The sequence below is a fragment of the Pyrgilauda ruficollis genome, unplaced genomic scaffold (assembly GCF_017590135.1).
Source record: "Pyrgilauda ruficollis isolate IOZ18807 unplaced genomic scaffold, ASM1759013v1 scaffold29, whole genome shotgun sequence".
In the NCBI taxonomy this organism is placed as follows: domain Eukaryota; kingdom Metazoa; phylum Chordata; class Aves; order Passeriformes; family Passeridae; genus Pyrgilauda; species Pyrgilauda ruficollis.
This window is the reverse complement of record NW_024524266.1, coordinates 6152498-6177977: the sequence shown is the minus strand read 5'-3', so window position 1 is coordinate 6177977 and position 25480 is coordinate 6152498. Positions and strand designations below refer to the sequence as shown.

Here is a 25480-nt window from a genome sequence, read left to right as displayed (position 1 = left end):
TATATATATTTGCACAAATAAACACAGACATATACTCTAAATGCTGTGCTATTGCTATAGTAGCAAGTGAAAATTTCAATCTGATAAAATAACTCAATGCTAATAGAGATTTTAAATTTATCAGTTATAGTACTCTGGACTAATCCTTGCACAATACCACACAAAATTGAAGGATTTTTTTTTTAAGTTTTACTAATAGATGAGTGAAGCCAAAAGCAGCATCTGCAAAAGAAATCTAATTTTGCTGTAATAGACTTTTGAAGTTCATCATTTTGGGTTTTAATAATGCACAGAAACATCTGCTGTTTTCCTTGATTGTATAAAAGAGAAAGGGAAAGAGAACATAATTAAGAACAGTTGGGTTTTTTTCATTCTTAAGTGAACAGAAGGTGGGGGGGGATAGAATAAAACAGTTTAAATACCTTGATGTGTGTATGTGCAGGTTCAAAACTTTTGATTGCTCTCCCGCCTGGCATGGTGGGTTGATAGACCAGCGAGCAGTGGCGAAAGTTGACAACCCCCCATGGCTGACCCCTCATGTTTTCTCTTGCCTAATCGAATTTTACATGTGTTTCCAGATAGCTGATCAGCTTCCCTGGATTTCGCTGACGCCACAGGAAAGCTTTGCCTGAAGATGGAAACACTGGAGTCAGAACTGACCTGCCCTATCTGTCTGGAGCTGTTTGAAGACCCGCTGCTGCTGCCTTGCGCTCACAGCCTCTGCTTCAACTGTGCGCACCGCATCCTGGTCTCCCACTGCGCCACCAACGAGCCAGTGGAGTCTATCACCGCCTTCCAGTGCCCGACCTGCCGCTATGTCATCACCCTCAGCCAGCGCGGTCTAGACGGGCTCAAGCGCAACGTCACCCTGCAGAACATCATCGACAGGTTTCAGAAAGCCTCGGTCAGTGGGCCCAACTCCCCCAGCGAGACCCGCCGGGAGCGGGCGTTCGATAACAACAGCATGTCGTCCTGCGAGAAGGTCCTCTGCCAGTTCTGTGACCAGGACCCTGCCCAGGAGGCGGTGAAAACCTGCGTTACCTGCGAGGTGTCCTACTGTGAGGAGTGCCTGAAAGCCACTCACCCTAATAAGAAGCCATTCACCGGCCACCGTCTCATCGAGCCAATCCCGGACTCTCACATCAGGGGATTAATGTGCTTGGAGCATGAGGACGAGAAAGTTAACATGTACTGTGTGACTGATGACCAGTTAATCTGTGCCTTGTGTAAACTGGTCGGGAGACACCGTGACCATCAGGTGGCAGCTTTAAGTGACCGCTATGACAAGCTAAAGGTCAGTGTTACCTATCAGTTTTTTAGCCAAGCAGTGTGTGGTTGGGAAAGGAAAATACCCTTTGGTTGCATGCTAAAGTCCTCATTCCAACAGCAGTTGGGGAAGGCAGGTGTGTGATCACTAATTATATGAGATACGCATACAGATCTGTATGTGCGTTTGCTCACCAAGTCAAAGGTGCCAGATTTTACTTAAGAAAAAATTTCTCACTTGTGTTTGAGCTTCTCTAAAGCTATCATAAGGAATATGCAGCATAAAATACTGTTCAGGTGAATTTTCTTACCTATCTGTAGCTGGCAATTTTTCGCACTGAGCACACATACACAGACTGAAATGTCATGCATTCTTTGCACACGCTTTGCTGTTGATCATTTTTCATTAGGTTGCTTTCATTGTGAAAAGCCATTCACATCACCACTAACAGGAGATGCATTTATCTGTGCTGGCTTCAGGGATGCCAGCTGCCCATCCAGCCAGGGAAGCCGAATGTCGGCTCTGCTCTTCCCGCGCTTCCTCCCACCAGGCTCGCAGGCAATGCAATACTAGTAACAAAGCCAAAATTGTTTCTGATCTTGCAGCATTCCCACGGTTCTGCAAGCTTCTGGAACATCTCCTACCAGGTAGCTGGGAGGATCCTGTAGCCTGGCCCTGTGCAGGACACCCTGGGCGAGGTGGCAGTGGGCAGCCAGGTCTCAGGGTGCTCTGGAGGCTCTCCAGGCTGCCAGCAGAGGCAGAGCTCCTGCTGAACACTGAGGCCAAGGCAGGTGACCTCGCACCCACCTGGGTGTACATTTCTCTCATACTGATTCCTGTGCTGCTGCAGAGCCAAGGCAGGAATTAGGCATCCCCCACTTTCCTCCACCTGCTCCCTCTGGACGGTCTGGATGTGCCTGTGTGCAGCTGTGGGTGGAATTTTTAAACATGGACTGCAATTCAGAAATCACAAGCATGGAGAGCAAGGTTCATCTGCCAGCCTTCCCAAGCAGAATTTTGAACGTGGAAAAAACACTGAATTATGGGTGTAGCTAACTGAAATACTTTCAGATTAAAGTGTGTGTCTGCACTCATGTCTGTGATAACTTTAGGTGCTCGCTGGTGAAATCTGCACACACATTCTGTGCAGGTTTTGCGCCTCTATGCTGTGCAGACATGCACATCATATTCATATTAACATAATGATTAAGACACTTCTTTACCTGGACCTGATAACTTCCTTTCATCTGTTAAAGACTTTTTTATTTACCAAAGAGTTGTTATTTTTGCTTTCTTTTATTCTGAACTAATTTGTTATTTTCATAGTTTTGTCATTGATAACATTAGCATGGGCCATAAAGGTGAATAGCCACCTGGATTTACTGTGCTTTTTATTAATCCAGTGAGTTTGCATCCTTAACAGGTGCTACTATTTAGTGGCATAACACGGTATTGATTACCAACTTTATACCCCTATAAATACACTACTTAACATGAAAGAATGTTCAACATTACATACTGGATAAGCATATTTTTGATGATGTAAAAAAAAAGGAGTAAACATTTCTTGGTCTTGTTGTACATAAATAATGCAAGTCTTGAAGGAAGACTTTAAAAGGCCTGTCTTCTCCCCTGTGATCTTTGACTCAATACTGTCGATAGGAAGAAAATGAGTGTATTTTTTATGATCTGTGTCTTTTCTGTGCAAAGATGACTAAGCAAGCTCTGAAGCTTAAAAAGATAAATAACACTCACATTGGATGTCACCCAGCTTAGCTAACCTAAAAGTAAGGCAACTGAAGTTTTAAGCCTACTAAAGTTCTTTACACCAGCTACCTTGAAGACTAATTAAAGTTCTAATTTAATGGTTAGTGTAGACTTGAGCCAAATAGCTCTTGTCTCACAATGACAACGCATAGCATTACTTATATTATTTGTTTGATTTTTTTGAGATGAAGAATTTCTTTGTACCCATAAAAGAATATATATATGTATATAAGACCTTTACACACACAATTGGTAGTCCACGTGAAATCCTGTTCTTATCATCTTAGTCATGAAGCAGCCTATTTCATGTTGGTAACGCCAGTGATGACATCAGTCATGCCAATTACACCACATATAGGACACATTTACACTCTGGTCCAGGAGCATTAGTCCAAGTGGTTTCCATGCAGATCCAGTACCCATTCTTTGTTCACAAGAAGGTAATCTGAAAGTAATGTCTTTCCTTTCCTTGTTACCTCTCCCCCTCTCCCATCACAGGAATTAGTTCTGGTTTACAAATCAAGCTTAGAAAATGAGATTTTCAGGTCTGTAGATTGGCATTTATGTCTCAGAAGTAGGAGCGGTACCAGTTCCACCAGCATTTGGTAGCTGATGGTCAAAAATTTCATGTCTGTTTTCACATTCAGGCCTCTTCCTCTTCCTTCCTTAAGGGTGATATGACCTCCTGAATCACTGGTCTTTCTGTAACATAATATTAGGCATGAGATTGCAGATGGTCTTCACTAACTTACAGGTAATGTGCACACACCCCTGGCAAATTAAATACTAAAATTGATTAGAAAATGCCCACTTGAGAAAATGGGTTGTTGCTTGCTATTTTGCTGCTGTGACTTTTTAGTATACATGCGGTTTGATATATAGGCTACTCCAGTCTTTAAAAAAAATCTGAAAGAATGAGATAGCCAATAGTATAGTCATAGTATGATCAGTTAAAAAATGTGTGGTTAATGTTACCTTTCAAAAAGAAAAGCTCACCCCCTTAAGGTGACTCTTTCTTTTGATTTTTCTTTTTAAATTGACACACTACTGGTACTAACAGCAGCAACTGGTGCTGTTCTGGGTGTTAAGCTATGCTATTTACTTGCATTTTCTTGCAGTGGTGTTGCTAGTGGTTTAAACAATATCTCACCCCTCATTAAGCATAGAACAAAACATTCCATTACAATCTAGCTCCTTTTGTGGCAAAAATGAAGCTCCTTAATTAGGAGCTCTGTACTCTTGTCCGGCAGAGGCGTCTGCACTGAAGTGTGTTTAACAACGAGCGTAACAACAATAGCAGACATCTCAAAATGAGAAAGTGCTTTCCTTTGGCAACGATATCTCCAGCCCTGAGAGGTGCTTCTATTTCTCAACCTGAACTGGAGCAGGGGGAATTGAGGGCATTTGTGCTCCTTCAGGAGCAATCCTTTCTTGCTTAGCTGCACAGCCACGATACCACCTTCATGCTCACTGTTGGTCTAGTGCTTATAGATGCGCTTTGGCTTTTATTTTTCTTTTTAAAATTGTTCATAAACAGATGCATAGTAGTAGTGGAAAAAGCAATAAATCATGACCAAAACCGAGAACAGGAAATATACTGGTAATACACAAGATTTATGGTGTGGTGATCAAAATTGTAAAATTATAAAAATAACAAAAAATATAAAAATATTGTTTAGCAGCAAAAGCAATCAAGATTTTAAATACAGAAAGAATAAATGCCTGTGCTTACCACCTCAAAGAAAATATTTATGGCTAATTTTAATATTGATTCTTCACTTTTTTGTCTTGTTGCAATAAAAAGAAAATGACAACTTAAAGATACTTTTTTTTTTTTCAGAAAAAAATAAAATTACCATTGTTTGATAGATGTATTTAAACTCATGGACATGAGAAAAAACACAGTTAAGAGAAGATTTATTTTGAACAGTAGAGAATATTTGAGGAGGAACAAACTTATAAGATGTGGATGGAAATATATCACTCGTTTAATATTAGCAGAGCCCAGAAGAGGTATAACAAAAGAGAAAGAGAGATGCTAAAATGTGTTTTGAAATGGTGTAAAGCCAGCATAACACCATGGAAATGAAATTTTTTGCTTGTCTCCATATTTACTTAGAATTTAGCCTCTAGCATATATCTTATTGCCAAAAATAGTTTTGGCACAATTTTTCTAATGCTTCGTCAGGAAAGATCTTTTGCTGAATCAAACTGTTGTAGCTTAGCTTTGGTTCACCATATTTTTGTTTGAAATTTATTAATGCTGAGTTGAAATAATATATGTAAAGAATATAGAGAATATATAAAAGCAAAAAGACAAAAATCAATTCAGCATCAATATAGAAAGACATAGTATGTCAGTGGAATGGTGATACGTGTTATTAAATATTTAGACAAGTGGCACCCTCCTTTACATTGTTCGTAACAGGTTGAGAGTAGTGCCAGGTCTGCAAGTTTAATATATAGTTAGAACATCATATCCAACCTGGCAAAGTGTAGAGCTCATGGACTTTCATTATTATTAGGTTAGATGCAGCTTCATATTATCATCGTATTATTATTATTAGATTAGGTACTGCTTGATAGATATTTCAGTGTACAATTTTTTTTATGAAATTAAAATGATGAATGGTCACAGTGATTATTATGGAATATTATTTGATATTACTTAATTATTTAACCCAGAAATAGATGCAAAAATATAACTAACTGGCTATGCTTTAGTATTTGCAAAGATCCAAAAATATGAAGTTGTTGCATGGAAGAGGATTGATGTAGGAATAAGCTCTTTTACTACAACAATTTTCCATCCCCACTTATTTTGTTACATTGAAATATAATTACTAAGGCAGACTTTAGAAAATTCTCTCTTTAGCTCGGTGTTATCTGCTGTGTCTTTTTCCTCCATTTGGTATTTCTTTTCAGAGTTTAGAAGGATAACAGAAAGTATTAATACAGAATACCAAAATGAGTCTTTTATCAGGGGAGAATATGTGTATGTGTTTATTTTAGATACATTTTGAAGTTCTTCATGTATATGACTGTGGACAATGAACTATGATTTTAGAATAGTTCTAAGTACTATGAGATTAGTGGGTTTTATCTGCTCAAGTTCCCTCAAATAATATAAGCTAATTTTTTAAAACTTAATTTAAAAAATTTAATAGTTGGCAAGTCTTTCACATACTACTTATTTCCTTCAATTTTAGTGGAAATGATGGTGTTGAAGGTCTAATCTATTCAGGAAAAATGAAAGAATTAAACAAAATTGTGAATAGTACAGGATTATTATCTTTGGTTGCATGACCCTGGTTTCCAGGGAAGCCAGACTAGAAGTTAAATAAAATATACTGTCATACTTTTCCATGGTTTGGGTCCAAACTGTTCAGATAACAGATTTTAAGTCCACGTTCACGCTCTACACTGGTGTATTGTAATGACCTCTTGCCTGACCTTTCATTTTTTATGTGTTTTTTGATAGTACAATGATTGAATGTTGTTGGTGGAATATACTTCACAACAGATACTCCCTTGGAATGAGGATTTGTGTAGAAACAGTAAATAATAAAGCGATAAATGTGGATATTGAACAAGTAGTGTATAAAGGCAAACTCATTTTAGAACACTGGGCTTTTACATTTAGGAAATGTAGTCTGCCTACCAGAGTAACGAAGATAGTGTTGGTAACAGGAAAAGTAACAAACGAGTTGTCTTCAAAAGCAGAATGTTTAAGGGTTTTAGTTTGACAGTGCATTTCGTTATAGCTGATAAATAGAATGAGTCAGTAAATTGTTTTAGTGCTTTGCCAGGGAATGATAATGCCAGTTGGGGCATAAGGCAAAAACCACTCAGCATGGACCGTAGGCTAAAGCACACAGTCTTCAGTAGCATTGGGAGGTGTGTGAAGGGTATAAATGTGTATGTCTCTGGGTATGTATATTCTGAACTTACTGTAAAGCACAACCACCTTTGAACGAAAATATTTTAAAAAATAATATGGCAGCAAATACATTTTCAAACAAATAAGAAGATTGTTAATAATAGACTTTAAACAGGAAAAAACCCTACCCCAAAATCTGAATGTAAATGTCTCCCAAAGAAGAATGGCAGAACACTGATCATTCATATTTTTTTCAAGATTTAATTTATTTCTTTAAATTACTCCATGAAGAGAAACCCAAATTATTTTAACTCTGACCAGTAATGACACATAATTATAGGAGCATGAGATGGAAATGAAGAACTAAACATTTAGCTCTCCATCTTGTGTTGAATAATTTTCATGACATCTTTTTTTGTTTTACTTTTTCTGATCTTAAAACACAAACAAATTTAGCAATGATCCCAGTATAATCCTTCCAATTTTGGTCTTTACAACTGTATATCTGTTATGTTTTACTTTGACCCTCTTTCTTAAGTAAAATGTACACTTCCTATCAAAACAGCAATACTTGTATGTGTCATTAGCACTGGGAACCTTACATAGTGTTTATAACAAACAGAAATGGTGCCTAATTTGGAAAGCCTGAATAGTCCTGCAGAAATAGGGAAACTCCTGCAGAAGGTCATGGACTGGAAAGCTGTGTTGGGTTGCTAAAGCAGACTTTGGACTCAAAGCCTGATATGGGTGATAAGACTGTGCTCCCTTTCTCTCCCATCTGTATTTACCTCTCCCCAAAATCAGTCATCCAGACTCCCATGTCTGTGGGCATCCCCTGACTGTCCAAGCAAGAAGTGTTTTCTTTTGCTGGGAGGACATTTTTGCCCTTGAGAGAAAACACCCACACCAGGAACCTGAGGCAAGGGGATTCCTGTCCTTTACAGCTTTCACATCTCATTTATAATGTTGCTCTCACAAATCTATTTTCCAGTTGTCTCAAGCCAGTGAAAATTGAAGCAGGAGCAAAGAAAAAGTTAATTATATCATAGTGTGACTATACTGAGTTATTCTTACACCTTTTGAAAACACTTATTTAAGTAATCCTTACCCTTTTGCAGATCAAATGCTTATTTGAAAGTATATTGTTTTCACCAGTAGAATGCTTAGAATATCTTGGTTAGCTAATAAACATATAATATATATCACAGACTTTATTGATGATTAGCCTTGATGGTGCCAGCAGGATTGATTTCTATGATAGCCTTTTCTTTTTTGATTTCTACAGGCTGGAGTAGTCGTCATACTTTTTTACATACTTTTCCTTTGAGTGGCTTGTTGGTCCTATGCAATATCTCAGTTTACAAGGGTGGAAGGGCTGCATCTACAGGGTTATGTCAGTGCCTCAGAAAAATATGCTTGAAAGACTGGGCCTTTGGGTTGCTTTTGTACCTTACAGATCCTCTCCATTAAAGATTAATAATCCATTTTCAGCTGTTCCCAGTTGCCAAGATGTGATTCTTTGTAGTAGCTAGGACTGCACTTCCAAAATTTAGAAAATTCTGTGCCCACTACTAGCACCTGTGTTTGCACGTGCACTGTGACTTCTCTGTAAGAGCTCCCTGAGATTCTGAAAAGCAGAGAGGGTCAGAAAAATACAAAAGCAACGAGTCCATAGACAGGCTCATAGACAGGTTATGTAGAAATATTTTCCCCTGTTCATCTCAATTATGCCTATCACACTTCCAGAATTTCTGGGCTATTAATAATTTTATGTTTATTACATGAACAAAGTTCTGTCAGTTCGACTGAAACCTAGAGTGTGTAGTGGTTTGGGTTTTTTTCCATGCTCACAAACTTTGCATTTCTTGAGAACTGAAAATTTCCTGTCTAAATCTTGTCTCAGTCATATCTTTTGAAACTTTGCAACTTCAGGTTCCTTACAGTATGTTGACCATATTAACGTAAAGTAGCAGTATGATCCTATAATTATATTTTACATTGTGAGAGAAGTCAAATTCAGCACAGATGAGAAAAGTAGCTAGAGTGCATATGGATCCCTTTTTCCTTTGTTATTTATCTATTCAGTTAGTTGTGATATTCAGAATGGTCCTCTAAATTACCCCAGATCCCTTGTTCATAGCCTTTTTGTGGCCCAGAGAAGAGTGGCTGCAGAAATCAAATGCTGAAGGTTTGAAAGTCAAGGATAATTTGATGGAATAATATACTATATAAAGTTTCAGATTTACATGACAGTTGAAGGGTTTTTAAAAAAAAAAAATCTCTGTGGGTATTTGTGACTTTTAGACAGTTCCCTTGTACTATAATCTCTGCCAACTACATCTATCAAGTATAGAAATTAATTTACTTATTTTTACTATGGTAATCCCCAAAGGCTCAGTTGAAACAGAAAGTCCTATAATATAAGCTCTTTTCCAAGTGCTTGAGATGTAATCCCAGCTGCAAGGAATATTCATTCAGCCATCCTTAGAACAAAATACAACAGCAAGCATGATGGGTACATAGACATTTTTTATGGTCACAGTGATAATCAAGTGAGCTGTTTGCATCATGTAATGGCCAAGATTAAAAGAATGTTTGAAATTAATATTGGCTAGTTTCACTAGCCTGTGAAAGCACTACTATTTGATTTCATATAATTATTTCGATTTGAAATACAATAGCCCCACCTTCCATTGTCCTTATGTTGAAAAGCCTGGATTCTTCTGCTCTTCATCCAAGAAAAGAGGTGCCACTGCAGTTTCTGGCTCTGTATGTCCTTCCTTATGTGCCAGTCTAAGAAATTACTTCTGATGTTGAAACTGATGTTAGTTACTGCTCTAACAGTACTCTCAAGAGACTGAAATCCATACACCCTCAATTTGAAAAAAAAAAAAAAATCCAAAATATGAATCTCTTATATCCTATGAGAAAAAGATTCTCTTCTGTCTTATAAGTGTTTCAGCTTTAATTTCTTAATGAAATTTTGGGTTTGATATCAAATTATTTTTTAAGGTTTATTCAAAATAAAAGGAAAATAAAATCATTGTATAACGAGAAGAGACCTTTAATGTAAAGTATGTATCCACTCATTACAATAAATCGCAAAATGTGTAGCCTTTTTGATGCAATGACTTCCTAGTGCCATGCTGCATTAATAATTTCTTTCAAGAGAAATAAAATCTTCCTGTGAGGAAATAAAAAGAAGAAGCTGTGTTGCTGCATTGGACCTGTATTATACAAGTTAATATTCCCTTGGTAAGCACGCAGAGCTTTGCTCTAAGACCAGCTGGAACTTCCATAGCTTCCCACGCTTCAGAAGCCTTCACCCTGAAAAGCATCTGCATTTTGGAGAAATAAAAACTTCCTGTGAGGAAATAAAGAAGAAGAAGCTGTGTTGCTGCATTGAACCTGTATTATACAGGTTAATATTCCCTTGGTAAACACCCAGAGCTTTGCTCTAAGACCTGGAACTTCCATAGCTTCCCACGCTTCAGTAGCCTTCACCCTGAAAAGCATCAGCATTTTTGGAGATGTCCTGACTATTCTAAAATGTGAGACTATAAACTCGAGCTTTGTTATTTGTTAGGATACTGTCAGACTTTGAAAGAGATTAAAGATGAGCAACTGTTCACAACATGTGTGTCTTGTGATAGAAGCATCAAGCAGATTTGTTAAGCTATAGCTAATGACAGCGTGTGCAAAATTTATTTCCAAATTAAGAGAGCAGCATATGGAGATTATAATTCATTCAAACTCAATTTGAACAATATCTATCCAAATAATTAATAATTAGTTTCTAAAGAGAAGAGAAAATTCTGTATGAATGAAGGTTCATCTGAATAGGTATTTAAAATATTTTATTTCTTGTCCAAAGACTTGTAACACATACATGCAAGAAATCCCTTCAAATGAATAACTCAAGTAACTGTTAAAATACTGCAAATGACACCTGAATGTAGTTTTTAAAAAAAGAACTTTAAATTCTCAATCCAAAAATAGATTTTTTTCAATGCCTTTCCCAATATAACAAAATGGACTATAGTCTGTCAACTATAAGATAAGTAAGAGAAGGGTAGAAGTGAATGCTTGCTAGTGAAAGCTCCTGTGTTTTTGCAGCAGTGATGGCTCTCCTGCTGACTGTGTGATCATTCCTGCTTCCCCTGTGTGGGTAGGTGGCTGCTGGGCAGTGGGTCACTCCAGGATGGCCCCGCCAGTGCTGGCACTCTCCCGTTGCGCAGGATGCTCCTCAGCTTGCCGGGTGAGCTGCATTTGCTTTGTAAGTGCTTGCTGTTGGAAGGCTGGCACTGGGGGTTACAACTCATTTTAAAATTGAACTCATTTCAACTACATTGAAAAATCTGTCATGTGAGAGAGCTCCTGCATTGAGGCTTTTCTTCAGCCCAAGGGTCAATAAGGTGACCACTTACCAAAAGGACCCATGAGATGCCTGCTGAGGTCATGCAAAATTTGGGTGAATTTATACAATTATTCAGTCTTTTCTTGCCTGTGCCCATTAAGTATGGGCAAACATTGTTCTTGGCCCTGCCTTTGATTACAACCTTCAACTTCAAAAATACGCTGGAGCTTGTGGGGGAAAGGGCATTATATTAGCCATACAAAAATGTTTTCACCCTCTTTTGAGCATTGCTTATGATCACTCTTGAGGAAAAACTGACCTTTCCAGTCAAATCCACCAAACATAGCAGCACCATGAAGCCTTTTTGTGGTTTTGCACTTTTTTTGCCTCTGCTGAATTAGCTTTCTTCTCAGACTTGGTAGACAAACACTTCTGAAATTTTGATGCACTAAAATTCTTATGCAGGCAGAATGCAATTATTACTGCAGTTCTTTTGGGGTAAAAATATTATCAGAGGAACCTTTTTTTACCTCATTAATTTTCTTGATTACTTCCAGCTTTATTCATATTTAGACTAGTTGAAAACGTTTGTCTGAACATGCAGTGAATTACTCTGAGTAAAACTATCTTTTTAGGTTAATAATTTTTTGGTAATGTTTTTTGTTAGGTTGGGTAAAGAGAATGATAAGCTACTAAAACATTTTTCTGAAAAAATGAAAAACATTTAAATGAATTCCGAATTTTGAGTAGTTTTAAATGGGTTCTTGTTCTGCCTAAATAATTTGCATACTCTCACTTGAAGGCAATGTAATTTTTCTGTCAAATAAGTCACTACTACACTTAAGGAAAAAAAATAAAATCAAATAAAACTAATTTGGAGTTCTATAAAACCTCATAATACTTCATTTCAACAGTGAAAGCTTCAGATTAATATTAAAATCATTTTGAATAAATTAGGAATTAATTTGAGTCTAGTTTTTTCATCTGTTGTGTGCAGAGCTGAGTGTTTGCAGTATAGGCGTACAAGTAAATTGTTGTGTTACAGTTGTCACAAGTTACAAATTCAGATGTGGGAGAGCATTTTGTAATGACTCTGATTATAGTTTATAATGGAACTGTCATATTAAGGAAGAAAACAAGAGAAGGTAAAGAGAGGAATGCGTGTTTGTTCCTGTAGTTTGGTTTGGGGTTTTTCTCTGACATGTTGTAGACATGGTAGGAACCCCGGTTCACCCTTGGGTTCCAGACTGGAGTGCCTCACTGAATGACTCCTGCTTGCAGAGCTGGCTGAATCTGCTGTCACGTGTTTTCCTTGGAGGAACTCATTTCCTTCCCAAGGAGGTCTGCAAGGTCAGGCAAATAAATATCCCATCTTGGAAGCTGCGTGTCTCCAGGCTGCTCCCTCTGAGTCACTGTTTCTACAGAGAAATTCATAGGGAAAGTCTGTCATAAACCCCAAAGAAGCTAAGTGCTTCCCTAATGGGAAGCTGTTTTAAACTGGGCATGCTGGGTACAAGATAAGTGTTTTGAAGCTTTGGTTCTTTGTTTTCTAATACATTAGATACATAATTTCACTATTCTTGTTTAAGATCCAGAAGTCAGGTTAATTCTTTTCTAGTGCTGTGAAGCGGTATCACTTTGGTAGTGGGAGTAAAATGTGTCCTGTTCAGTCTCAAAAATTTGGCTCTATTACTATTTTTACTTTATATAATGTTTATAGTATACATCAAATTCTGGCCTCAGGCAGACCACCAAAATCCCACACTGCTTCAACAAGTGTTATGGGATTTAAAAAATATTATTTCTTGTTTGGTTGGTTGTTTGCTTGTTTGTTTATTACTTATCATTGGCAATTTAGGATTTTTGTTACTCATACTGCTAGCACTGATGGTATATTATGGGATAACTGAACTAATTTAAGAAGCCTGCTTCCACCAAAAATTGTTCTTTCTGATTATGTTGCTGTCCCTGTCTTCTGTGCATGCTGCTGTCATCCCACTGGAGCAGCTTCAGTAGCTGTGCAACCCTTTGGTGAACTGATTCTCTGCATTTTCTGCTGACCGTGAGCAGCCCCAGCAGTGCAGGGGAGCAGGCACACCTGAGGCTGGTCCATCTCGTCCCTCTTCAGGCATGGACTGCACAAGTGTACTCTAGAAAGACTGCTGCCCTAGATGCTGATAGTAGATGCACAAATTAGTTGCTTTAAATACAATTTCCCTGAAGCTATAACAATTTGATGGCTGGCTTCTGTGCATCCACCATTTTCCCCTCCCTGTAGCAGCTCATCATCTCCTATGCCCTGCCTCAATCCCACCCTAACTATGCCAGCTCTCAAGAGCAAAAAAACCCCCAAAACTCTGCATAATAAGTGAATAATTTCCTGGGTGTCTAGCAAGTTGAAATTATGCTATGATGGATCAGATTTAGTCTGGTTGTGGTACAAAGTAAAGATAAAGATCTGACAGATTAGGACAGGAAGGAAAGTGATTGAATGAACTTTAAATATTATCCTAAGGAAGGAGAAGCAATTCCACCTTCAGCCCTTAACAGAGTATAACAAAAGGGGACACAGCAACTTCTCTATGTCTGGCTCTGTTAAGTGTTGTTCCCTTTACCAGCACAGACTGGTTAAGATGAACAAATGAGACAGAATTTTAAGAAAGATGAAAACAGAAACTTTCTTTTTTCTTGTGTTCTTAAGTGGCCAAAAATTATTTTTACCATTAAAATTACCAGTATCAATAAACTGGAGATGCAAAAGTGGTTCTGTAACTATATCTATAGAAAGACTTCTTTCAGTACAAAAATTTCCTGCAGAAGTTATGCCCCTCACATGATGTTACCATTCTGGCAAAAGTTTCTAGTGTGAAGCTGTGGCTTTTGTTTAGAATAGTGGTAGGAGAACAAATTTTATCTTAGGAGGTTTTCACACCGTAACTGTGTTTTTTGCTCTATGATTAGGCATCGTGTCACCCCCTAACTTGCTATAAATCCTCCAGAGAGTTTAAAAAATGCTAAACAAATACTTCACAAAGCTGGCTTTAGTTTGAGCTTGGAAGTAGTTGTAGAAGTCATTTGGTTTCAATTTCCTTGAGAACCCGTACTAGATTTCTGGTAGGGATATAATACTTTTCTGCAGAAAAGATTCATCAATGAAAAATATGGGCAAGACTGAAGATTTTTTATTTATGTATTTATTTTGATTTATACACATGACTGGAAATAGTCCTGTAATATTCTTTGAAACATAGTAGAATGGATTTGTCTGGTAATTCCCTTTTAACCACAAACCAGCAGGAGTTCAACAGCTGAGCTGCAACAGGTGTAGATATATCTGATTTTTAAAAACTTTTGTCAGAGCTTTACCACTTTCTCACAGACTACAGGATCAGATGAGCTTGGGAGTCATGCTCACTAAAACAGGGTTATTCTAAACTAAATAAAGACCAAATTCCAAAACACACCAGAGCTAATTTGCTATTGTTTTCACCATAAACCATAATGAATCCTCATCAAATGAACGCAGCTGCTATGGTGCTGTATCCAAAATAATGTAATTAAATTGCTGCTTGGGGAATTTTAGAGTATAAATTTGGCAGAGACTCATTATTGGCAATTCAACAGTGAAGCATTTATAATCTTATCCAAAGAGGTGATCCTGTGTTCTGTCATTCTGAGAACAGAGAGAGGAGAAACAGAACCAGGATGACAAATGGCCAGACCAAAATCTGAAACAAGAAACCACAAGAACTTAAGGCTAATCCAAGACATGCTGGAAAGCCTGTTGGGATGGCCAGGGGAGCACAGGATGAGAAAACTTGAATATATTACATCAGAAAAATTCCCCACCACTCTCTGCAGTGACAAGGTCAACAAGGAAAGAGGGCCCACCACAGGGAGCCTGCAGGAGCCGCAGCTTTGCCACCATCAGGGTCAGGAGGGTCACAACCCCTGATCAGGCAAGGGAAGCTCTGCAGCCTCATGCCCAGAGCTGCCTCGTCCTCCCTGCCTGCTCCCTTACAAAAACATTGGAATATTGCCCCTCCTCTTCTGTCAGGTTGTGTGGATGCTTGATGTAACTGCAACCACCTCCTCCATCTGGGGGGAGGCAGCAGTGTTGGCCTCTTGCATGATGAGTTTCCCAGAGCTGTCAGGACCTGGGCTGGCACAGGGAGATTCAACACACAACTCAAACAACTGTAAAAACTTCCGTTTTGAAGTTGTTTCATCATCTTCCGTGATGAACACACCGTTGTTCCTTGGTAAGGCTGTTCAAGATCAAACAAACTGCCATTCAAGTGCTGAGAGTTGTGATGAAGTGACTACCACAATAATTTTTGTGACTGCAAAACTAAAACTAAAACCAGGGTCACCCAGTCTCATAAAAAAGGCAGGTTGTGTTTCTAATTTGTTTTAAAAGTGAACGCAAATTGAATTCTAATTTCAGGAGAGAGAAATTTGCATTTTGGCCAAATCTGAGCCTTTAAAAGTTTATGCTTAATAAACCTTAGTATGCCTATTCTAATCAAGCTTACATAAAATATTGCAGCTTAGAGCATACTTTAGTTTAACAACAATGTTTGTGTTCCTTTATAGGCTAAGCAAATCTCATGGGGTTGTGTTTCCAATATGAATATTCACTATTATGGCTTCATAATTGGATATCCATCAATATTTAACATTATATGTCCCTAAAGGAGTTACCTAACACTTCAGTCAGGGAGGGCTGATCAGATGAAGCTGAATCCTTTATTTTTTTTTCTCTTTTTTTCTCTTTTTTTCTTTTATTTTCTTCTTTTTTTTTTTTTTTTTTTTTGGGGGGGGGGGGGGGGGGGGGTTTTTTTTTTTTTTTTTTTTTTTTTTTTTTTTTTTTTTTTTTTTTTTTTTTTTTTTTTGGGGCGGGGGGGAGAGCGGTGTTTTCTTTTTTCTTGTTTTTTCCTTTTTTTTTTATTCCTTAATGCATAGCAGTTACTGGCAAATTTGCAGAAGCAACAGCTGCCAGCAGAACTAATTGGCAAAGGGGCTTGGGGAAAGGGACAAACAGAAAAATTTCAGAGTTTTGATGAAAATCAAAACAAATAATTCACTAAAGATAGAAAGGAAATGTTGAGATTAAAGATCAACATATTCAATAGTAAAGTTCCCAGAACAACTTAACAACTTTGATGTGGAAACAACATAAAAAATACTAAGAGGAAATAGTTCAAAGTCAGGTGGGAATTCCTATTATATGTATATACTTGGAGAAAAGCTGTGGTTTTGGACTTGAAGAAAAAATGAGCCTGTTGTATCCTTCAATACTGTTGCTCAGAATTGACCAATAAACATCCTTTTGTATGGAAATAGAAAGTAGTTATTAGAGCTAACATTCAACCTCAGGTGAGTGTTCCAGAAACATAAATCTACTCCAGCAACAGACTGATGTGTCCTGAGTTTGAACTGACACAAAGGGAAGTTGAAGAGAAATAGGCAGGGTGGAATTTGTAGATTCATCAAGGATTTCATGGGTTTCATTTGTTTATGTAGCTTTGCAAACCCAAAGCTATATCAGATCTAGAAAAACAAATATTCATGACTTCTTAGAGGTTTGTCAAATGACAGAGTGCTGGCAATCTTAATGAGATGCTGAAATAATTTGTTGCCAAGTTTTCTCAGCTCACAATAAGCTTTATAGTTATCCTGGATTTCATATGCAATGCCTTCATCATTGCTGGAGACAATTAAGTGCCTCTATCCTGTGCCATACCCCCAAAAATGTAGCAGTTGCTTAACAACTTCACTGTGATTTTTTTCAAATTACTTGTTGATGACTTCAACTTTGGACGCTTTGGTCAGATTATTTGGCTGCTGTAAAGCTCTGTAAAGTCACTGAGAAAATGATGGCATAATCTTGAACTTAATGGAAGGATCAGACTGGCCTTATCCTACACTTTGATCAATAGGGTTGGGTAACATTTTAATGACTGCAAATTCATCACAAATGGAGTTTTGATCCTAAAGCTGTTTCCACTTTTTAGTAGAATGGCAGAATTTTTTGAGGTAAGGAAAAAGTAGCCTGGAGATAAACTCTAATCGTGTTACCTCTCTTTTGTCCACTAACTCAGGGATTGTGGAATTTGGTTTTTAATCTCATCATAAGTGCCTTGGAAACAGCACCTCCCTCTACAAAAGAACAATGTCTCTGAGGAGAAAGTTGGAGGAAATTTGGAATGAGCTCTTCCTGTTTCTGGCCCCATGTCTTGGGCCCAGCCAGCCAGAGGTGATGGGCTCTGGGGTTCTCAGCCTGCTGCTGTCTGAGCTGCTGGGCCCACGAAGCCCCTGGCAGCACACAGCCTTGGCACTCACACTGCTGCTGACACTGCTTTAACATCATTGCCCAGCTCTGCCCTCCTGGCTTGGTTGTCCATAGAGCCTGGATGTTTCTCTCCCAGAGAAACGGGAACCCCGGGTCAAGTTTGTTCTTTTCCCAGTCTACAGCAGGGACCAAAGAAACAGCCATGTTTTTTTTGCAGTATTTCAGATTGGCTGCTGACCCAGAAAATCAATTACAGTCACAGCCTTACGTAGTGCAGAATCAGGTAATATCCAGTATGACAGTGACTATGTCTGGCCCATGTGGAGCTTACACATCTGCAGAAGCTGTATTCTCTGTACTGCCTTATTTACCTCTATATAGCCCTTTACATTCTCCAAATGAGAGAATCTCATATTCTGTGCAGGTTTATTTAAAACAGAGATGTAGTAAGTTAAGAGAATACCTTTTTTTTTTTTTTTTTTTCCTTTTTGGCACACTAGTTCTACAGACTGGTCTTAGATGAAGTTCACCTAATTTATATAGTAACAATAGTGAGCTGATATTTCCTCTGATACTGAGATTTGGCAGAGAGGACCAGAAGGAAGTGTTTCAATCCAATATATAAGACAACAGTAAAAGGAAAAAAAGAGGTTTCCTCTTTATTATGTGAGGAGAATAATATTACGAATAATTTCCACCCATTAAAATGTTCTTTTGTTCTTGCAGCCTGGTTTGGGATTTGTGGTCAGTCCAGTTTTGATCACTGTAATATCTTTGCAACATTCCATCTTTGTTTCCTCATATCCATAGCTTGCTTTTACTTGTGTTCCGTCTGATCCCAGCTGTTGACATTCAAAGATCATTAATCAGGACATTTATTACTAAAGAGTAATAGTCAAAGTTTGGCCCATTCCAGCCCAGCTGCTGTGGCTGGATTTTTGTGGTCCCCAAATCCAGTCATTTCTGGATAACTCTGTCTTTAATCAACTGACCAACTGTAATTTAGTCGCAACACTAGCGGGCCAACTTCCTTAAACAGAGCTATTTAAATCATTTTTGTGTAATTTTGCAAATCCTAAGGTTAAATCTCAGGTTTAGAAGCTTCCCTCAGAGTTTGCAGAAAATGACTTTGTGCTGTTCTCTCAGTGTTTTTAGTGTTTGCTTGAGTTATCATCCTGATCTTTGGATTTTACATTTTGGCAGTACAAATTAATTACTGGAGAAAGAAGAAGGAAATATTTCATTGTTATTTTTTGCACACCACCAGCAACACAGCAATGTTACATAAGTTCATGTAAGGCAGGTTTTCTTTACAGAAGCACATGGCTGCTTTAGGAAACTCTATTAGCAACTCATCCCTGCAAGCATTATTTCAGCCTCAGAGCTCTGAAGGGCTTCTGTTGTTTGTGAACCACACACTAAAGAAGATCTGAATTGCTCAAAGGCTTCTCCCCTGGAAGTGTGCCATGAAGCCTGATGTGTGTCTGATTCAGACACCACAGGGCAGCATGCAGTTAAGAGCAGAGGGACCAGGAGAGATGCTGCCAAGTCCTGTGGAATACCAGGTCCCTCAACATGGTAGAGGAGAGGGAGATTTTTGGATGACAAGGTTTTCAGAACAATCAAGAAATGGCACTAAGTACTGTGATGCCTCGGGAAAAGGCTGATTCACAAATACTGATTTTTGATAGCTTTAGAACATGCCAAGTGCCAAGAGTTCTTCTCTCCTCTGTGTTTTCACATTCATTGTAGCTAAAATCAAGAAGCCTGGAGGTCTGATCACCAGACCATAAAGTCCTGGGAATTAAAATTTTCCAAATAATAAGCAGTATTTTAAAAGTTGTGTTTCTGATTAGTTCAAATTTTTGGTTGATTTATCTTCATTTAAACTACCTGCTATCATAATAAACCTCTCCTCCTGAGAAGCAATGGAGTTTAAATTCCACAAGGACTTCTGTCTAAAATGATATTTTCTGGGTTTTTTTTTCTTATTTAAGAAGAAATTTACAGTGGCAACATTTTGATTTTGAAATAGAGAATAAAGTTAGAATGGGCCATTTGAAATTCTGTATTCAATAGTTATAGTGTGTGAGTCAGGGGTCCATTCCCAATGAGGGATCTTCTGTTGTAAGTTAACACTTTTCATGACATACTGATACTCTAGTAGATAGTGGATGGCATTTTTGCAAAGCAACGCCTTACTAGTGTAAGTGGAACTTCTTGCTGATGAGCAAGCTACAGTATTAGCTTTTCATCTGAATTTATCTTATTTGTACTAATAATGCACTTTTTTGTGTCAGCTCTGTGTCAGGTCATAAGAACATTTTCTATTACCCTTGTCCATCTGCTCAAGTGGATTTCATGGGTGAGAAGGGCTCAAGGAACCTGCTGTGGTTCTCTGATTCTGGCGAGCTGAAGTTCATCAGTATTCATGATTATGATGTCTTTTTCACATTCTGAGCCCTGACAAGTTTGTAATAAAAAGCTCCCATATACTCAGGTTTTCTGAGGTCAGTCCTCTCCTGGATTGTGCAAATTTTTAAGGCCAGAATTTCCAGATGGTAACTAATGGCTCACATGCTTTAATGTAGGCACTAGCTATATTGTGTCTCTTATAACTCAGTGTCCAGATATAAGTCATTCTAGAAATTCAAATTTCCACTAAAATAGTGTTGCATGAATTGGAAAATCTTAGTGTTGCATGAATTTGGCTGCTCTTCATCTGGAACCCTAAACGTCTTTGGGATTTCCAACAATCACTACCCAGGCATGTGCATGCTGCTCTTCCCCTGTGCATGGGAATTCTGGTGCTGTCAGGACATCCCAGTCTTCCTGAACATGAACTATGCGATATATTCAGTTTTAACTGTGTAATAAGCCTTCAGAAGGTCCCTGGCAAGGGTCACACTGTGCCCACATGGCCTTTGCAGCCCCAGAAATTCTATATACTTTCAATTTTTCAGATTTATTGAATGTACAGCCAGTGTTCAGAGCTTTTACATCAGGAAATTTTGCCTAGCAACAACTCTTCTACATAACCCAAGCTCCTGGCCCCCTGGATTGTCCGTATTACAATAGGTGGAAACAAAGCAACCACCAGATTTGTAACCTCAGTGAGGTTTTTGCATAGCAAAAGTGGTCCATTTTACTTCTGCTGACTGACTTAACACTGTGTGTTTGCTTCACTAGAAAAACTAGCTCTTTTGAGGAAATAATTCTAGTGAATATTTAAAGCTTTTATAAATGCCCTGCAAGCATTTCAGTGTGTGGTGCAAGGAATTCTGTCACTAGGATATTGTGCATTTGACCTTTATTTCATTCTTTATTTCTCCATTTCATTCCTTTTATTTTATTCATAAACTAGTAGGCTACCAAGGTTAAAAGAGACACAATATAGTTAGTGTCTACTTTAAAGAACAAGAATTGATGTCTCTTTAAAACAATTTTTTTTCCTTCTGAGACAGGATTCTTTCCTCCTGAGTTAAGATAAAGATACTCAAGTGCTTTAAGTTTTACAGCATATATTTATACATTTCTTTTGAACATCCTAATGCATTTTTTACTTTCAAGTTTCATGTGAAAAGACAACAATTGCTAGGTTTCAGATATTCCTGGTTCTAATACAGATGCTTAATAATAATATATAATAAGTTATGATAATAAGATGTTTCTGAGGCAGATATTTGGTGGCCATATTAGTTATTTATTGACCTTTTATCTGGAAAATATCAGGTTTCATTGTCCTGCTGTTGATGTCTCTGAGCATTATAACTTGCCTATAATTTTTCTGAAGTGAAGGGCTGTTTATTTTTAAGACATAAAAATTAATTAATGAAAGGTCTTTTTTTACTATAATTTAAAAGTATTTCAGGACTTATATTTTGCTCAGTTACTTTGTAAAAAAATAGAAATAAAGAGGAAAGAATGAAAAACAGACTACAAAATGTGGAAAAAAAGGTAAATAAAAGCTGTATAAAGGCCCCAGTCTTGTTCATGGAAATTGTGCTGTTCAGTTAAATGGGAGCAGGAACTTGCCCTTTAGCAGAATGTCCTTTTCCTTACAAGATATGGAACTGTCATTATGTAAAGTGGTTTTGTGTGTTTGCCATATTTTTTTCGTGTCATTCAAGAGCTAAGGACCCCCAGGCTAGCATTAATGTCTAATAGAATATTTGTAAACCTTTTACTTCCAGTGACAATCTGCAGTCTGTACTGCTGTCAAAAAAAGGGTCTTTATTGAAGTTAAACATGAGCTGTTCATGTCTGAGAACTTGGCAGAGGATGAAAACTGGAGTCTCAGTTCTGCATCTGATGTACAATAGGTGATTTCACAAAGCACCTTTGCCATTTGACAGCTTTGTTTGCAAGAGACCTCGGGATTCAATGAGCCTATAGTGAATTGCTTAACAATACTCCACAGAAACCTGCCTCTGTAGGTTAAATCTAAAGTTAATTCACTGACAGTACCGCACTTTCTGTGCTGTTTTGGCCCTAAGAGTACAGCAGGAGACATCTAGCTCAACTATAAGGTATCTCTGGGTGTAAAATATGTTTACATCTCTGAAATCCACAGAAGAACTCAGGGAATATAGACACGACATTTAATGAGAAACTTTCAAATTACTTTTGTTTACCTAAAAAAAAAATTATCCAAAATCACCAAATTAAATCTTAACTGTTAATACTGTGAATTATGCTTAGGGAATCAGAGCTAATACCACCCTGGATTTTTCTACTCTGGCTATAACCTCTTAAAAGTACAATCCACTTTTATCATCAGTTTTTAGTGGAGATTGCAGTATCTGTACCCTATGCTTTTGAGGTTGGTGAGTGAGCTGCAGAAATGGAATGAAGGCTGCACAATGTCGGGGACACTGAGAAGGAATTAGGCAGCTGGTTCCAAGCACAGTCTGCAGGGACCCACAGTCCATGGCCAAAGAGGCAAAAGCTGCCCTACCAGCACTCAGAGAGAGGAGGGTAGTCATGAAGAATAATGGAAGTTTGGACAGGCAAGGACCAGCAGGAGGATGACACTTTCCCTGAAGGCTGAGGTGCCATCACAGACCCACTTCACCACACTGGAGAGTGAAGAGGAAAGACCTGTCAGATCAGGATTGCTGCTGGAACTGAGTAAGGCAGCTCCATCTGCTCCCTGTGTGACAACCTGTGCAGCTGAGAAAAGGGGACTGGTGAGAGCAGTGGGTGACTCTTCTGCCAGGTACACAGGGAGGCACCCATGTGCTCGAGAGAGAGGTGCTGCTTACCAGGGTTTGTGTCACTGACAGACTGCCAGCCCTCGTACAGCCCACTGGCTAATACCTGCCGCTGTTGTTTCACACTGGTACCAGCCAGAAGCAGCTGGAGTGGACCCAGAGGAGATCACAAATATGGAAAGAGGGTAGGAGGGCTGGAACACCTCAGCTGTGCAGACAGGCTGAGAGAACTGGGACTGTTCAGCCTGGAGAAGAGAAATCTCTGGGTACACCTTACAGCAGCATTCCAGTACCTAACGGGAGCCTACAGGAAAGCTGGGGAGGGACTTCTTACCAGTGTGTGTAGTGACAGGACAAAGGGAAATGGCTTTAAACTAAGAGTAGGTTTAGCTTTGATATTAGAAAAAAGTTCTTTTGTATGAGGTTGGAGAGACACTGGAAGTTGTTGCCCCCAGAAATCACGGACACTGCGTTGCTGGAAGTGTTCAAAGCCAGGTTGGACAGGCTTTGAGCAGCATGGTCTAGTTGAATATGTCCCTGCCCATGGCAGGGAGGATGGAACAAGGTCCCTTCAAACCACTCTGTGATTCTGTGAACATCATTCTGTAATGTAGAAGATCTCTGCTTCAAAACCCTTAAAGACAGATGTTTAGTTGCAGTATTTATTTGATAAGCTCATAATTAATTCACATATAATTTTATACTGCACTTGTACAGTGTAAAAACTATCAGGATTAAAAGGTTGAAAAAAAGGTTATATGTTCAAAAAATAATCTTCTTTCATAAATGCTTTGGATAATTTGTGATATTTATCTGTTTGTTACCTTAGGCTAGAGATAATGGGAAGTTGTTTTTTCAGCACTTATGGATAACCTGACCCTTCAGTATGCTTAGGTTCCACAAGGTGGGATAACTGTGATGGGACCCTTACCAGGAAGAGATCACTGCAGTTCAATGCATGTTGCTTGCAAATGACAGTTATCCTGTGTTTTGTGGTACCATTTAGAATGGAACTTTCAAAGACTGAACATGTTATGTCAAAGCTTTTAAGAAAGAAGAGGCTTGAATAGTTAAAAACAATATAGTTTATCAGCCCCATGTAATGGAAATATATGGTAAATAGTGATGTGTTTCTCTGTCCAGCTGTACTACTTGAAGGAGTAAGGATCACTCATATGAGGATTTATGGGATAAAGTCCAGGGCTGCCATTTCAAAGTACTAAATAGAAGTGTTAAACAATAATATTTTCCAGGAATGTCTCCAACCAGCACTTTTTACCACAATACAAGAAACAACAAACTGAAAGTATGCCTTTCTCTTTGGTATATTTTCCTCCAGATACTAAACCTACTTATGCATGTTAGGAATGTATAATGCAGCCCTCTACTCTTTTAAGTAGAGGGCTGCATTAAGGAGGACAGATTTATGTGAAAAATGAAAAAGACAAGAGTCTATTTTTTCATAATTTAAATTTCTTGGTATATTAAGTTTAAATAAAAAAAAAAAAATAGTGAGTCTTAATAATTGCCTGGACCAGGACCCCTTTATGGTATTACAGGTAGCACTTTCATGTCTTGTAAGTCATCCTTGCAAAGTAGGAGTGTAGCATGTCTCAAATTTATAAACGTGAAAACCAGAGATGCAGCCTGTTACTTCTAGCTGGAAGTATTTATTCCTGTAAGTCATCATCAAAACTTGCAGCAGAGATCACAGAGATGATACAGGATTTGTACTGCTTCGTGGACTGGACCTGAAAATCAACTCTTTCACTCACTGGGTTAGTTAGCATTACTCTTGAAGAATTTTGGAGTAAAAATTACTTTGAATGTTATGATAAGTACAGTCTTTCTTGACTTTTTCTGAACGTTTTGAGCCAGATTATCTATCTAAACTTTTGAATTAAGGTGCTAGCAGAATTTAGGCAGCATGAGAGAAGAGCTTTGTTGGAACTTGAAAGAAAACCACAGCGTGAAGCAAAAGCAACGTGACACTGCAGAACCACCACAAATGTTCTTTCATGATTTCTATTGTGCTCTCTCCTTTAAGCACTTCAAAACCAAATCTACTCCCACAGTTTTTTGTGACTGTACCCTTAGTTTAAAGCAAGAACAGAAAGCATTGTGTTTGTCTCATCCACACTGGTTGCCAAATCTTGAGATGGAACCCGGGATTTTTTTCTTCTGTTAAGTACAAGTATTGTGCTGATACTCTAGCTAGTAAACAATGTTGCCTCAAACAAATGAAAAAAAAATCTGGATTCCTGTCTAGGTTTCAGATTTTGATCACCTGTTTTATTCCAAAGGGTTCAGTGTTAATTTCAAACAGAGAAGCTGAACAAATGCTTTATTTTTAAATTATGTTAGATAGAAATATCTTAGAAGTTTGACAAAGCATTATGCATTACTAGAACAAAAAGAGCAACCTGAAACTTTACAAATGATGAATGCTGCAGTGCAACTCCCAGTAGAAAATCTCAGGATAGGGCACAGGCAGATCAGATTAGGTTTATCTTTGATCAAGAGCCAAAAACATCAGGAGATAATGATAGTCATTTTGTATTCTTTTATTTTCATAAAGAACATGAGATAAGCATTGGAAACAGTTATTATTTATATTATATTAGGAATTCATTATTAAATTACTTTATTTAAAACAAAGCTAAGACTGAGTGAAATAAAATTGGATAGCATTGTGCCATTC

The 25480-nt window shown here is 38.1% G+C and overlaps 1 protein-coding gene across 2 annotated transcripts in view; it reads left to right on the top strand.

Moving 5' to 3' along the window:
* Positions 1–25480, top strand: part of MID1 (midline 1) — a 105741-nt gene that overhangs the window by 9895 nt on the left and 70366 nt on the right. For both annotated transcript variants that reach the window (XM_041472492.1, XM_041472491.1), the window contains exon 2: positions 579–1294. In XM_041472492.1, the coding sequence (XP_041328426.1) occupies positions 635–1294 (660 nt within the window). In that variant the 5' untranslated portion in view covers positions 579–634. The remainder of the gene's footprint in view (positions 1–578; positions 1295–25480) is intronic.